At 42.7% G+C, this 15,359-nt stretch overlaps 2 protein-coding genes across 2 annotated transcripts in view; one reads left to right on the top strand and one right to left on the bottom strand.

The window, feature by feature from the left end:
* Positions 1-10,363, top strand: part of RPGRIP1 (RPGR interacting protein 1) — a gene marked incomplete at both ends in the record, with an annotated part of 44,651 nt that extends 34,288 nt beyond the window's left edge. The window contains 5 exons of the mRNA XM_080926361.1: positions 144-259; positions 6,180-6,372; positions 8,103-8,187; positions 9,441-9,571; positions 10,251-10,363. Coding sequence (XP_080782487.1) covers positions 144-259; positions 6,180-6,372; positions 8,103-8,187; positions 9,441-9,571; positions 10,251-10,363 — 638 coding nt within the window. The remainder of the gene's footprint in view (positions 1-143; positions 260-6,179; positions 6,373-8,102; positions 8,188-9,440; positions 9,572-10,250) is intronic.
* A 262-nt stretch (positions 10,364-10,625) lies between these two features.
* The window catches only part of SUPT16H (SPT16 homolog, facilitates chromatin remodeling subunit), a 34,118-nt gene continuing 29,384 nt past the window's right edge, over positions 10,626-15,359 (bottom strand). Inside the window, exons 23-26 of the mRNA XM_080926358.1 lie at positions 13,995-14,124; positions 13,135-13,264; positions 12,641-12,718; positions 10,626-12,001 (exon numbers count right to left, since the gene is read on the bottom strand). Coding sequence (XP_080782484.1) covers positions 11,856-12,001; positions 12,641-12,718; positions 13,135-13,264; positions 13,995-14,124 — 484 coding nt within the window. The 3' untranslated portion in view covers positions 10,626-11,855. The remainder of the gene's footprint in view (positions 12,002-12,640; positions 12,719-13,134; positions 13,265-13,994; positions 14,125-15,359) is intronic.

The raw sequence follows: 15,359 nt of genomic DNA, 5'->3' as shown, positions 1-15,359 counted from the left end.
GTGACAACAGACTTCTGAATATGTTACTCTCTGAAACATAGCGTTCAATTCTGAAATAGCAGTGCTCAAACAGCAGAAGTGCTGTGGGCTCTGGCTTTTGGTGTGGAGTGTAGGAAATGTTTTGAAAGCATTGTGTGTTTCAGCCTCCTCCCTAGCAAAACAAGAGTCCTCTGAACAAGCTTCTGAAGTCAGTGAAGCACAAACTACCGACAGCGATGACATCATAGTGACACCCCAATCTCAGACGTGTCCCAAAGCCGTAAGTAACTGGGGTTTCCACTAGGGGAACCAGCAAGAGAGGGCTCACTGCTTGCACATGTGAGGTTCAAGAAGCCTGTTGAGAAATGCAAGTTAGATGAAAAGAGCATCAGTATGGATGGGAGTCTGTTGCTATGGCAATGAAAGTGCTTCCTTCGTTTGATGCAAAGGACAGCTGAGCTCAGTGCTTCTCCTCCCTATCTGGATCCCTTGCCACGCATGTCTGTCACTGTGGACTTGGTAATACCCAGCTTGGTGGAGGCCATTTTTCAGGTGAGCACACTTACTGTAGGAGATGGAGATGGTAAGAAAGGAAGGAATTAGAGAAATGTCTTAGTTTCTGCAGTTTTCTGACCTCCCCCCTAACCCCCTCTCTTTTGGCAGGTTCTCTGTTGTGGTTTGAGTAAGGATGGCCCCCACAGGCTCTTATATTTCAATGCTTAGTCACCAGGGAACAGAACTGTTTGAAAGGATTACAAGGAGTAGGAAGTGTGGCCTTGTTGAAGGAAGTGTGTCATAGGGGTAAACTTTGAGGTTTCTAAAGCCCATGCCAGACCCTGTCTGTCTGTCTACCCCTGGGCCTCTCTGTCTCTGTCTCTCTGTCTCTCTGTTGGTGTCTCTCTGTCTCTGTCTTTCTCTCTCTATCTCTCTCTCTGTGTCTCTCTCTGCTTGTGGATCAGGATGTAGCTCTCAGCTACTTCTCCAGCACCATACCTACTTTTCACCATGTTCTGCCATTGTGATAATAGATTAGGGCTGGAGAGATGGCTCAGTGGTTAAGAGCACTGACTGCTCTTTCAGAGGTCCTGAGTTCAAATCCCAGGAACCACAAGGTGGCTCACAGCCATCTGTAATGAGATTTGGTTCCCTCTTCTGGCCTGCAGGTGTACATACAGATAGGGTACTTACATAAATACACAAATAAATAAATCTAAAACAAGAGTTGCCTTGGTCATGGTGTCTCTTCATGGTAATAGAACAGTGACCAAATAAGGCAGTCTCACTATGTAGTCCAGGCTAGCCTGGGAGCTCACAAGAGGTCCTCCTACCTCTGCCTCTTGAGTGCTGGTGTGAAAGATGAGTGTTACAATGCCTGGCCTTCTTTTCCTTCTTCTTCACAATGATCAGTATTCAGTCAGTAACACATGACCTTTAATTCAGACAGAATCCTACCAGGTGACATTGACTGTGTTTCTGTGTCCTGATAGTAGTTACCGCACAGGAATCCTTGTATTGCTCATCCTCTTTCACAGGTGGAATGCTCATCTTAATGAACGATTATCTTTTTAAAGATTTATTTATTTATTTCATGTATGGGTGGGTACACGTAGCTGTCTTCAGACACACAGAAGAGGGTATCAGATCCCATTATAGATGGTTGTGAGTCACCATGTGGTTGTTGGGATTTGGACACAGGACCTCTGGAAGAGTAGCCAGTACTATTAACCACTGAACCATCTCTCCAGTCCTTAATGAGTGATTCTTAAGTGAGGCTTACTCCTTTTCCTTGTTTTATTTTGTTTGAGACAGGAGCTTACACTGGTGCCCGGGCTTGTTTTAAACTTGTGGAGTCTGGCCTAAACCTCCTGAGTTCTGGGATTACAGACACACTTGGTTTGGTCCCTGTATCAGTTAAGTTGTTCAAACTTATGCAAAATGGAGTCACCTGCAAAGAGGGAACTGAACAATTTCTTCCATTAGATTGGTCTGTGGGCATGTCTCCCTTAATTTAGGGTTTGTCAGTTTGAACAAAGACAGGAAGGCTGATAAGTCCACACTTTTTTTTAAAAAAAGATTTATTTAGTTATTATGTATACAGTGTTTCTGTCTGCATGTCAGAAGAGGGCATCAGATTTTATGATAGGTGGTTGTGAACCACCATGTGGCTGCTGGGAAGTGAACTCAGGACCTCTGGAAGACTAGCCTGTGTCTTAACCTCCGAGACATCCCTCCAGCCCGGTCCACAAATTTGACCTAAGCATGTCCCAACCCATCCTCCAACTTGCCTTCTGGTCTAACAGCAGAGAGGGCCTGTTGGTAGGAGAAAGAGCCCACCAGTTCTTTATTTTAAGTTGCTTGGTTTTAAAAAGAAATCCAAGCATTTAATGGGGAATTGCTCACGGCTTCGGAGGGTTAGTCCATGAAGATTATGGTGGGGAGCACGGCAGCAGGCTGGTAGGCATGGCACTGGAGACGTAGCTGAGAGCTCACACCTGCTCCACAAGCTGCAGGCAGGGAGAGACCAAGACTGGGCTTGGCACAGGCTTTTGAAACCTTAAAGCCCACCTCCAGTGACACAGCTCCTCTGATGAGGCCATACTTCCTAAACATTCCCAAACTTGGGATCAAGAATTGAAATCTTTGAGCCTATGGGGGCCACACTCATTCACACTCCCACATTCCACTTTCTGGTCCCTATTTGTAGCCATGTCATAGCGCAAAGGTGCATTTAGTTCAATTTCAAAAGTCCTCATAGTCTCTCATGTCTCAATACTGATTCAAAGTCCAAGTTCTCTTATGCGAGTCAATGCAATTTCTAACTGTGCCCCTGGCCCCCATAAAAGTAAAAAGCAAATTACATACTTCCAGCTTACAATGTTACAGTATACACGTTGTCATTATAGAAGGGAGGGAAGGAAATACTGGAGCTAAACAAGACAAACGTAGCAGGGACAGCCTTCAAATTCTGCATTTCTATGCCTGATTTCAGGGGCTGATTAGACAGTTTCCCTCTCAATCTTTCTAGTTTTTTGATGGAAACACCTTTCTCTTGTGCTGGCTTTATACCTTGTCTGCAGTTCTTCTTGGATCAGGTGTCCCATGGCTGTGGTATTTCAGGGTCACCAGGAGAACCCAGGCTTCGCCTCGACAGTGTCACACAATGAATGGCCTCTTTGGGCCTCAATGCAGAGACTCCTCTGACAAATGCCTGGCCTCAGCATCTCTTCTTAGCCATAGTGGAAGAGTCCACAACCCCTTTCCTGTACCCTTCTCGACTCTAAATCCAGAACCACACGAGTGAAGCTGCCAAGTTCTGTTGCCTGGCTGCTAGGTTTTTGACTCAGATCACGCGGATGAAAAAGCACTTTGCCATCTTGGAAGTTTGGCATCTTTACTACCTAACTGTGGCTCATCTCCCTATCTGCCCGGCTATTAAGGATCTGTCTAACTCCCAGTTCTTCAACACTTTTTTTCACATCCTCCCGCCATTTTCCTGGCTGGATGCAAGAGGGGAAGGAGGAGAACGGTTAGGAGCAAGGCCACAGGAAACATGCAGTAAACATTCAGAGAGAAATGAAGGGCTGGAGGGTTACCTTCGTTGATAGACTTCCTGCCCAGAACGTTATGAGGTCCTGGTGGCAGTGCACACCCGTGATCCTAGAACTTGAATGATGGAGGTAGAAAGATCAAGGTCATCCTCACTACATAACGAGCTCAAGGCCAGTCTGGGCTAAAAGGAAATGATAACCTCTGTGCTAAAGGTAACAAGGTCAAATAAGTGATTTGAGTACAAGACTGGATAGATGTGTAAATATGTGAAACATCATTTATTTTATTATGTGCACACTCGAGTCTGCATGCCATGCCACTACATGTGTGTGGACATCAGAATACAACCTGGGTTAGGGAGCTCTTTCTTCACCACCACCTATGTCCTAGGGATTGCATTTAGGTTGCCAGCACCTTCCTTTACCTGCTGAGCCACCTCACAGTCCCATACCACCACCATTTTTTCTGGGTGAGGAGGGGAGTTGTTGTTAAGAAATGCAATATAAGAAGTATCAGACTGGAAAAGGAACTGAATACTGGAACATTGGGTACTGCACGCACACGGGTGCACATATACATACATGCATATGTACACTTACATATATGTCAAAATACCCATACACATTAAGAGGGGGAATAGAACAGTGGTGGAGCACCAGCTGAATACACTCATTCTCTGGGTCTAGTTAGTAATACTGCAAGAGCAAACAGGCCTAGGGTTGTGGTAGAACATTTGCCTAGCAAGCAAAGAGTTTCAAGAAACGAGCCTCACTTTCCTGCATGCCCTGTGCTCTCATAGTCAGCTCTTTCGTCCTGAGCCTTCCCTCCGAGTCCTTCCAATTTGCTCTGTTCTGTTGTCTTGTTGCTGTCATGAACGTGCCATCAGAAGCATAGGTGAACACATTTGTGTTTTCACACTTTCAGAATTTATTACTTTTTTTTTTTTTTTTTTTTTTTTTGAGACAGGGTTTTGCTGTGGATCGGCCCTCAAATTCACAAAGACCCACTTGTCCCTGGGATTAAAGGTGTGCACTACCATCACCTGGCAAGCATGGGTTCTTTTACCTCAGTGTAGATTATTGACATCAATTCTCAAGTCAAACATTGCACATTGCTCTAAAGACTGTAAAGGGCGAAGAGGCCACAAGAGTCAAGAGAGTTCAGAAGCAAATAGAACCTCTGTGGCCACAAGATGGCAGAGCCCCTAGGGGTCTTTGGAAGTGTGCTGCAGCTGCTGTTGTAGAGTCAGGCTGCACTGTTGAGTTGCAGCCGTGAGGACAGGCAGATGGATGGGCTGACAGTAATTAAAGTAGGCTGTTTGCTGCATACAGCAGGAACTGAGTCAACCTGAAGCCCTTGGGACTGTTGGGAGTTCATCACCTGCTGGGACTGTCAGGTGACAGATGGGGCTTGTCTTCCCTTTATGGGGCTCAGATGAGAGCTATGTCTCCTCAGTCTGGTATCTCTGATACATCCTCCAGCTTGGTTTCATGATATGCTTTTAATATGCCCATGTGCTTCTAGAGATTCAATGTACCCTGATAAATTTATTGGGTGATTTTCCTTCTATGACCAGGAATAATTGCTTATTGGTCTGTGACATGAGGACAGTATTGGACATATGGTGTCAGTCACATGTTCATCCAGGTGCACAGTTCTTCAACCTCAAAATGGAGTCTCTTAGGCAGGGACTTGCCTGAAAAATCACTGTTTTACAGTGTGGAGAGAGTGGGACTCAGACTGATCTAAATAACTGTGTTCTGTTGTTCCTGCACCGTCACACTGATTACACTTTAGTTTTTATTTCATGGGATGGTGTGTTGCCTCATATATGCCCATGCACCACATGCTTGCTTGGTATCACTGGAGGTCTGAAGTGGGAGCCAGGCACCCTGGAACTGGACTTACAATAGGTCCCCTGGAAGAACAGCCAATGCTCTTGGCCCCAGAACTGTCTCCCTCTATCTTATTCTTTCATTTTGGAAAGTGCTAGTAAAACAAACAAACAGACAAACAGAAGCCAACGGTTTCCTAGTGTGGGTTGAGAAGGAAATGGCAAACAGGTCATTTTGAAAAAGCCCAGCCACTGGTGGAGGTATTGCTCATCTTTAATCTCAGCACTCAGGAGGCAGAGGCAGGCAGATCTGTGAGTTTGAGGCTAGCTTCATCTTCAGAGCAAGTTCCAAGACAGCCAGGAAGAAACCCTGTCTCCAAAAAACAAAACAAACCAATCCTGCCCCCCCCAAATCCCAGAAAATAAAAAAGTTTGGATTAGCTTTTGGAGACCCAAAACCAACCAACCAACCAACCAACCAAAAACTCCCAAACAAACAAACAACAAAAAACTTACTACAAAATCCAAGCTAGTCTTGAACCCAGGCTCTTCCCCAGTGAACCACCACTCCAAGCTTCTTCATTGTTTGTGAAAATAGCCAGGGAAGACTGGCCTAGTAACTGATTCAGTAGGAGACAGACTGGATTCTCCTTACACGTATTTCAGGGACTCTGTGGCAATTCAGCCAAGTTGTCTGCTGTAAGCAGTTTGCCTGTGAATTGTCAGTAAACAACTTGCTAGTGTGTCATGATGGGTTTCCAGAGTATTGTGCGAGCACTGTCTCATTAACCTTAGGAAATCAATATTTCCATTTCAGGATTCAGAGAAGATGTGCATTGAAATCGTCTCCCTGGCCTTCTGCCCTGAGGCTGATGTCATGTCAGATGAGAATATCCAGCAGGTATACGTGGAGTACAAATTCTGTGATCTGCCTCTGTCAGAGACAGAGACTCCAATGTCTCTGAGGAAACCAAGGGCAGGTGAAGAAATCCACTTCCACTTTAGCAAGGGTGAGCTCTCCTGCATGTTGAGTGGGCAGGGGAGGCAAGCAAACAATTAGTTGGGATCAGATGTACTTACCACTGATGGAGGCGGACCCAAGTACTTTCTCTAGTTACCACATTTACCTAAGTGGTATCTGCATACAGTTTGAAAATATCAAGTAAGCCCAAGACACAGAATTTAACTAAGCAGTCATTTGTTTTAGTTTCTTTAAACCACACTTTCCCAACCCCGATTGAACTCTCTGTTAAGGGTTTTTAAAAACTCTTTTTGGCTATTTCTGGAATTTACTCGTATGTCCAAATGTCTCCACTGTAATTCTGCGATTCACTAATTGTAGATGTTCCTGTCTTAGATAAGTTTCAAGCCACCTGACTCTACATTCATGTCACTTCACCCCCACACAACTGAACCAAGATTTTGTTACTCTAAAATGTATAAATATTAATGTTTGCAGTGCTAGGCACCTTCACTTCCTTTTCCCTTCTGACATTTGCCTGCCACTGCACCTGGCCTGCTTTCATTTTAAGATTTTATTTACTTACTTTATGTATGTGGGCACACTGTAGCTTCTTCAGACACACCAGATGGCATTGGATCCAATTACAGATGGTTGTGAGCCACCACTCGGTTGCTGGGAATTGAACTGAGGACCTCTAGAATAGTCAAGAGCTCTTAACCACTGAGCTCTCCACCTCCCATCCCTTCTTCTTTCTTCTTTAATATTTATTTATATATTTGAGTACACGGTATCTTCAGACACACTAAGAAAGGTCATTACAGATGGTTGTGAGCCACCATATGGTTGCTGGAATTGAACTCAGGACCTCTGGAAGAGTAGTCAGTGCTCTTAACCAATGAGCCATCTCTCCAGCCCCATCCCACCCACTTCTTGATTTATTTTAATAGATGTTTTCTGAAAGCTTTAGCTTTCTCAGAAAGAGATATTGGAAGTAAATATTTTTAGAGAAAGCCAGGCATGAGATATTTTTTAAAAAAGATTTACTTATAAGTACACTGTAGCTGTCTTCAGATACACCAGAAGAGGGCATCAGATCTCATTACAGATGGTTGTGAGCCACCATGTGGTTGCTGGGATTTGAACTTTGGATCTGTGGAAGAACAGTCATTACTCCTAACCATTGAGCCATCTTTCCAGCCCATGAAATATTTTTCTATCCTATTTGATAAACACCCCAAAATACTTAATATTTGCTATCTGCACACACACAGAAGCAGGCAGTCATAGATAACAGATGCTTTTACTTTCTTTTAAAAAATTTATTTCACATACATGTGTATTTTCCTGACATGTATGTCTGTACATCATATACATGCAGTACCTGCAGAAGTCAGAGGTGTCGGGTCCCCTTGGAAATGAAGTTAGCTGCCATGTGGGTGCTGGAAATTGAACCTGTACTCCTGGCTGTCCTAGAATTCACTACATAGACCAGGCTAGCTTCAAGCTCACAGATATGCCTGACTCAGCTTCACATTTGCTGGGATTAAAGGCTCCCACCACTAACAACCAGGTCAATTTTAGCTATTTTCAGTAAGCAGCCTGCAGACCTCCTTTGAGGATGTCTACTTTGTATCAGTGTTGGATAGTCATGGGAATCCTTATTGCAAACAGCATCAGTAGCCTTTTGTTGGTTTTCTGGAAATATTGAGGATTGACCCTCATGAACACTAGGTAAACACTACCACTGTGATTTTCTTTTACCTTTCTTTCATACAGTGATAGATCTGGACCCAGTGGAGCAACAAGGCCGAAGGCAGTTTTTGTTTGCCATGCTAAATGCTCAAAATTCTGACGAGGGACGGTAAGCCTCTGCTTCTTCTATCGACAATGCAGATAGTCAGACATGATTTCCAAAGTTTGGGTTTAGTTGTGTGCTTATACTACTGTTTCAATAGCTTTTCATTTGGTGAGTCTCCATTTATTTGAGTCCACTTCATGCCTGACTGCCTAGCCAGTTATTTTAGGTTTAGTTCCTGTTTCACATGTGGCAGGGACTTGTGTTGGGTGACAGCAGTGAACCCCACCAGAGTCCTACATGGGACAGACAGAACATTTGGACATTCTGAGGTTACCATTCAGCTAACCTCTCACATATACTGGAGTATTGTTGGTACACCCTTATAACTGTACTTAAATACGGAACACTTTTATAAAACTTGTGTGTATGGTTGTTTACTTCTTTTGGCTCTAATGCCAGTAACTTGGCCTTCTGGAGATTTGGGGATTGCATCTGGCACCCTTTCTCACAATGCTGAAGCTACCAAAAGTGAATGTTGATCTGTTCTGGGGAGGGGATGTTGTTCTCTCAGACCTATCCCTGTCGTCTCATCATAATGACATTTGGTTTTCAAAAATTAATGTATGGAGAGGTGGCATATACTTGAACTTGGGAGGTGGACACAGGAGGTCAGTCTTAGAAGATGGAATGAATTGCAAGCCAGACCAGGTTACATGACACTGTCTCAGTAAGTGTGAAAGATTAACCATTGAAAGTGCTTACTTCCAAGACTGACAACTTGAATTCAATCCCCAGAACACACAAGGCAGAAGTAGACAACCAACTCTAAAGCTGTCCTGCCACTTCTATGGGTGCCCAAAACCCTTCCCCAAACTCCTTTAGAAGGTGGAGGGAGGAAGGAATTCAGATGCAGGGGAACACTACTATTCATGATTACTTTTAAGTGAATTGTTTTATTTTATGTATATGGCTGTTGAGCTTCCATGTATGTCTGTATACACATGGGGGATCCATACAAACTGTCAGATGTGCTGGGACTAGAGTTATAGATGGTTATGTCCTCACTCAAGTCCTCCAGAAGAGCAGCCAGTGCTCTTAATCCATCTGCAATCTCTCCAAATTCCAAATTACCTTTGAGTTTTCACTGTGTATCTCTGATTGCTCTAAACTCTAGAATTTATGTAGACCAGGCTGGCCTCAAACTCAAGAGATCCACCTGAGCTCTGGGATTAAGGTGTGTGTAACTTCAGTTTGAAAACATAAGGAGCTAATAGCAAGCAGCACGAAGTTAAATGGATTTATTTTAATGTTTTCAGTTTAAAGTTCACAGTGGTAAGTGATCCTCTGGATGAAGAAAAAAAAGAATGTCAAGATATAGGCTATGCATACCTTGAACTGTGGAAGATACTTCAATCTGGAAGAGATATCCTAGAGCAAGAACTAGAGAGTGAGTAATAAAATCTTATACTTAGTTCTACTTATTCATAGACAAAAATAACCCATTTGTGTAACTTGTTGACAATTATCTGTGAAGCTGAAGGGACAAATGCCCCTGAAGTCTTTCAAACAGCTTTATGTAACCATTCTGGACCACATCACGGCTTGTCTAGATTTGATGTAATGTATGCACACATGTAAACGTCAGGGGAAAACCCATAGGAGTTAAGTTTTTTCTTGACTTCATTATGTGGATTCTGCAGACTGACAACCTCAGCATGTCAGCAAGTTATCTTCGACCACTGAGCCATCTGGCTAGCCCTAAAAATCCTTTTTTAAATTCTTCTCTATTCTGGCTTACATGCTCCTTTTATCTCCAAAGCTTCTTAACCTTTCTTATTGAGTGCACACCACACTAAAATGGTTTCACTTTCCTATAAAAGTAGCTCCAATATGGTAAACACCAGGTATATAAAAGTATAAACAGCTGTGCCACGCATGAATACCTTTAGTCCCAGAACTTGGAAGGCAGAAGCAGGATCTCTGTTTGAGGAGGCCAGCCTGGTCTATACAGTGAGTTATGGGCCAGCCAGGGTGAGAATGAGACCCTGACACAAACAGACAGACAAGCAAACATGTGTAAATGGAACTCTACTGGTGCCTAACTGTCTTCTTACCCTTGTCTACAGTTGTGAGCCCCGGAAACCATGCCATCCAAATTGGAAGGCTGAAGGTTTCTCTCCAAGCAGCTGCTGCCCTCCATGGCATTTATAAGGAGATGACTGAAGATCTGTTTTCATGAAAGAACAACTTCTACTCTACCATTTGAGGGACTCGGTCAAAGTGTCTTATAAAATAACATGCTATGCTATAAATCTGGTCTCCTGTGCTATCTTGCTATCTGTTTCTCAAACTAATGACAAGGCTCACAACCATCAGTGAACCTTTATGGTACTAGTTGGAGAAAAGGCATTTTCTTCTAACACCTTAACACTTTAGTAGGGAAGACTTGACTTTAGACACTGCAAAGAAATGGCCATAAAAGACAAGTTTACAAAAAAACAAAACAAAAAAATCCCAGTTTATTTATCTTTTAGTTCTTCCAAAATTCAAAATATCAAGTCCTACTGCTAAGGAGAGAAAACAGACAAACATAAAATCTGAGAAGCCCCTTCTCATAAAGTCACAGAACAGAGGAGGCAAAGTGGGACAGGCGGGTGCAGAGAACCTGCAGGGGAGGATGGCAAAATAGAACCCCCCAGTATTTCAAAGCTGATCATCGGAAGCAACCAACACAGGACACTGCAGACAAAGGGAGGAGCAGCAGAGCCCAGCCTTGTGGGTGTGGCCTTCTTCCGATTCTCTTCTTGTCAAGATATTCTAGGTCAAGACATGACTTACTCTTTGAGATCCGTGCTGACTCCTTTAAGCCTCCCTCTAGACTTCATCTTCATGAAGCGTGACCATTCTTCCTTAGATGTGTCAGAGGAGACAGTGGTAATTTGTGTTCCAGCACTGTACCACAAATGGACTTTTAAGGAGGAAAAAAGTAAAACCCAGCCATGGAGTGCCCGTGTGTGTCTTCAACGCAGCAAAACACCCCAGAATGTGCATGAGGCAAGAAACCAGAACAACGTAAGACCAGACACCAGCCACTCTGCCTTTAGCTCAGCCGTGTATATCACAATCATCAGCAAAGCCCAAGAACCTTCTTAAGAACTTCCGATCTGAAACTGATAAAGGGACGGATGGAGGACTGACTCTGGGCTAGAACCATGCTTCACCTAAGTATAGTGACTCAGGCCTGGGGCCCCAGCACTTGGGAGGCAGAGCAAAAGGATCATACATTTGAGGCTAGCCTGGTTTACAGCGACTTCAAGGTCAGCCATGGCTGCATAGCAAGACTGTCTCAAACAGCCAGGAAAAACAAAAAAGTAAAGAAAAAAGAATCATAGTAGAAATAGTTAGTGGTCAGCTTATAGCACTGTCTTGGTAATTCAGCTTTGAGACACCAAAGATAAGTTGTCAGAAGAGAAGAGCAAATGGTATCAACAGTGGCAGGAGCCTCCTGCCCTTCAACACCGCCTCCCTTGCCAGCCATCTGATTGGGGCCACTGGCACATGTCCTGGTGGGCCTGGAATTCCCCGAGTAGCTTGGTCCGCACAAATGGCCCCTAAACCCATAAACACAAACGGCAAAACTTCAATGAAACCAAAAGGAAAAACAGTTTCTATGTCATGTCATTTTAGGAGTTGTCTGCAGAAAGAATGGAACATAGGACCCAAGGTTCATATTACTTTCTCTTTTTCTTCGGGGGTGCAGAGCTGTGTCTGGAACCACGGTTAGAGCCACGGCCTGAACTATGTACAGATGCCTTTCTCTTCCGGCTCATACTTCGGCTCTGTTCTTCTTCCTCCTCATACCGGCTTTCACGGTCCGCTAATTAGAAGGCAGAGCGTTAATGGATAGCATCAACTAATGTGACAGTTAATCTTCATCATGTCAGTTACTAGTTATCTGACCTAGACAAAGCTTATTTACAAATAGAATAAAAAGAGTTCCTGGCTACACTGGTACATATCAAAAGCTTGAAGAGATGGAATCTTTGATCTCCTTTGATTAAGTTGTACCTATTACTTAGGTTTTGTTTTTAATCTATGCATGTAGTGTGTGTATATGTGCTGGGGGAGCACAAAGAGCAGAGGTTAAAATTAGCTTAACTGTTTCCCATCTTATGAGACAGGATATGGACTGAATGAACTTGGACCCACTATATGGTTAGGCTGGCCGTGCAAGGAAACCCAAGGATCCTCCTATCTTTGCCTCTCCAGCACCAGACTTTTGGTGTGCAATTTATGTGAGGGTTCTAGAGATACAAATGCAGACTTCATGCTTGAATGGCAATCACTTAACAACTGAGCAGTCGCCCCAGCCTCCTACCCAAACAGTTTTATAGTGCTCTTTTCCAACTCTCATTGGCTTCCAACATTAACACTCAAAGTAAAGAACTGTGTTAGAAATTCACACATAAATAAATGAAAAAATAAGTCACTCAAAACAACAATTTTTTCAAATAACCTTTTCGTGCTTCTTCTTCTAGCTCATCCCAGTCCTTCCCGCTTTCCTCTTCACTCCCCAGAGACTCCTTAGAATAGTCTGGAAAAATATCGATCGCACATTAGTCATGCAGAAGTACAACAGAATGTAGAAATGTCCCTTTTTAAAAGTAGGAATGATATCAGATTAGGAAGCCACGATATGTATTTCCTACACGTACAGGTGCACTAGCCTGTGCATGTGCAGGCCTGAGAATTTTGATGCCCCTCTTCTTTATCTGTTCCCTTTAAATGGGGCCTCTCAAGTAAGCCTAAAGCTGTTGGGAGTTTTCTATTGGTTAGGCTGGTGGCCTGTAAATCCCCATGGACCTTTGGTCTCTATCCCTGACTCTGCTATACCCTAGTGCTATTCCAAGCAAGCTTGGCTCTATATACATGCAGAGAATTCCAAGCTCAGGATCAGTAACAGCAAGTGCTATTATGCACATTTCTTCAGGCCAACAAATACTCTTTAACCTGATTCTTCAGCTTCTGATGAATAATCTTCATCACTGTCCTCTTCTTCCTCTTCATAGTCATCCTCAGAAGGATTAAAAGTCTCATCTTCAATTTCAGACTCAGAATCTCCTTCCTCAGCATCACTGCCCTGGTGAAGTACGTACAGAAAACGTAAGACCCGTTCACTACTTCTCTCTGATTAACATTATTAGCAAAATTCACACTAGCATTTCATATATAAAACTCAGGAAGTTGAATGACCAAGAGATAAAGAATTTGTCTTAAAAATTACACTTTAAGGTACACTTATTAGATTCTGGAAAACTCAATTTCTTTTTGTCTGTGAAAATTAATGAAATAAACACACACATTATACCAAGGTAGGAGCTCTATTTTTAAAAAGTTCTTTCTATCTATCTATCTATCTATCTATCTATCTATCTATCTATCTATCTATCTATCTATCTATCTATCTATCTATCTACAACATCCTATGGTAGTTGTGAACTGCCATGTGGGTGATAGGATTAAACTCAGGTCCTCTGGAGTATCAGGCAGTACTGAGTCATCTCTCTTCAGCCTCAGGAGGACTATTTTTGAAAATATTTTTGAAAAATGACTCAATCTCATCACCTCCAAACAGTAAGAAACTGTGAGGAATGTGCACAGTGACTATCAATTCCTAACCAAGCTCACCATTTACCAGTAAAACTAACCCAGAGAAACAATAATACTAAGTTTTTCTTTTTTAGTTTCTCTCTACTGGTCATGTCCTTTAAGTGCTACATATAGATGTCATTCTCTTAAGTGCCTAAATGACATTAGGCAACACTGCATACCTAAATAAAAAATAAGAAACCCCACACTCATGCACGCACCTCACCCTCAGGTTCCAGGAAAGACCAGCCACCTTGTTCAAAGAAGCCCTCAGGGTCATCAACAATGGTCTTCATGATTTTAGTCCAGTTGAGCGACTGAACTCCTTCTGTGTACTTTAGGTCACAGGAACTAAAATGACATTACAAAATGCTTATCAAACACCTGTATTTTCTGACAATGCAAACTGTCATGACTTGTACTGGGCATGGCACAAATGGCTGTCATTTCAATTCCCAGAGCACTGATCCTTATGTCAGCAAAGCATCACGACCCACACAAGCTTTGTCCCTCCATTTTCATCCGTTCTCCCTCTTCAGCACCAAAGAGCTGGTTCTTTTGTCTCTGTATGACTCACCCAGGCTCTCTCCTCCCTCACTGATTCCATTTTAACTTATAACCAGTTCTGAGATACTCTTCACTCATTTACCTGTAATGAAGAAACCAGGGCAGATTCCACTGCCTGACATTTCCCACTGTTTCCCTACCTTGCTTGTTTGATACAGGCTCTACCAGAGGACCAGGGCATGTCTAAGTATGTAAAATGTCTTCACTTTATAAGGTGCTTAAATGACTTACTAACTTATGTTGTAGGTTGTTAAGTTAGAGTGGATGACTGAGAAGAGAAAGAGAGGGACTAGAGAGATGGCTCAGCAGCTATGAGCTCTTGCAGGAGACCTAGGCTCAGTTCCCATTACCACATGCTGGGTCACAAACACCTGCAGCTCTGGTTCCAGGGGATCTTATTCTCTTTTAAACTCCTTGAGCACTAGACAAACATTGGTGCAGCTACATTTACCCAAGAAAAAACACGCATGAAATTAAATAAATCTACAAACAAAACAAAACAACCCCCCCAAAAAGTGACTAGAGGATAAATTAAATAATTAGCAATCACATTCTACCTACGACCTACTGGCAGAATCTGCTTTAAGTAATGTTACCTACACTAAAATTTCTACTTTCTAAATTTTAATAAATAACTTGGGTCCTCTGCAAAGTCATAACTTTAATAATTTCTAAAATTCCTACTTAATTAAAAATTCTCTTTCCCTTGAACACATAGGCACAGGGGAATATTTCCTGAACAGAAGACCAATGGCTTATGCTCTAAGATCAAAAATTGACAAATGGGATTTCATAAAATTACAAAGCTTCTGTAAGGCAAAGGACATTGTCAATAAGACAAAACAGTAGCTAACAGACTAGAAAAATTTTTTTTTACCAATTCTACATCTGATAGAGGACTAATATCCAATATACACAAAGAACTCAAGAACACTCCAGAGAATCAAATAACCCTATTAAAAAAATGGGGGACAGAGCTAAACAAAGAATTCTTAACTGAAGAATACTGAGTGGCTCAG

The sequence above is a fragment of the Micromys minutus genome, assembly GCF_963924665.1.
Source record: "Micromys minutus genome assembly, chromosome: 12".
NCBI classification, from domain to species: domain Eukaryota; kingdom Metazoa; phylum Chordata; class Mammalia; order Rodentia; family Muridae; genus Micromys; species Micromys minutus.
Note: the sequence above shows the minus strand (reverse complement) of the source record. Positions and strands in the feature narration are given on the sequence as shown.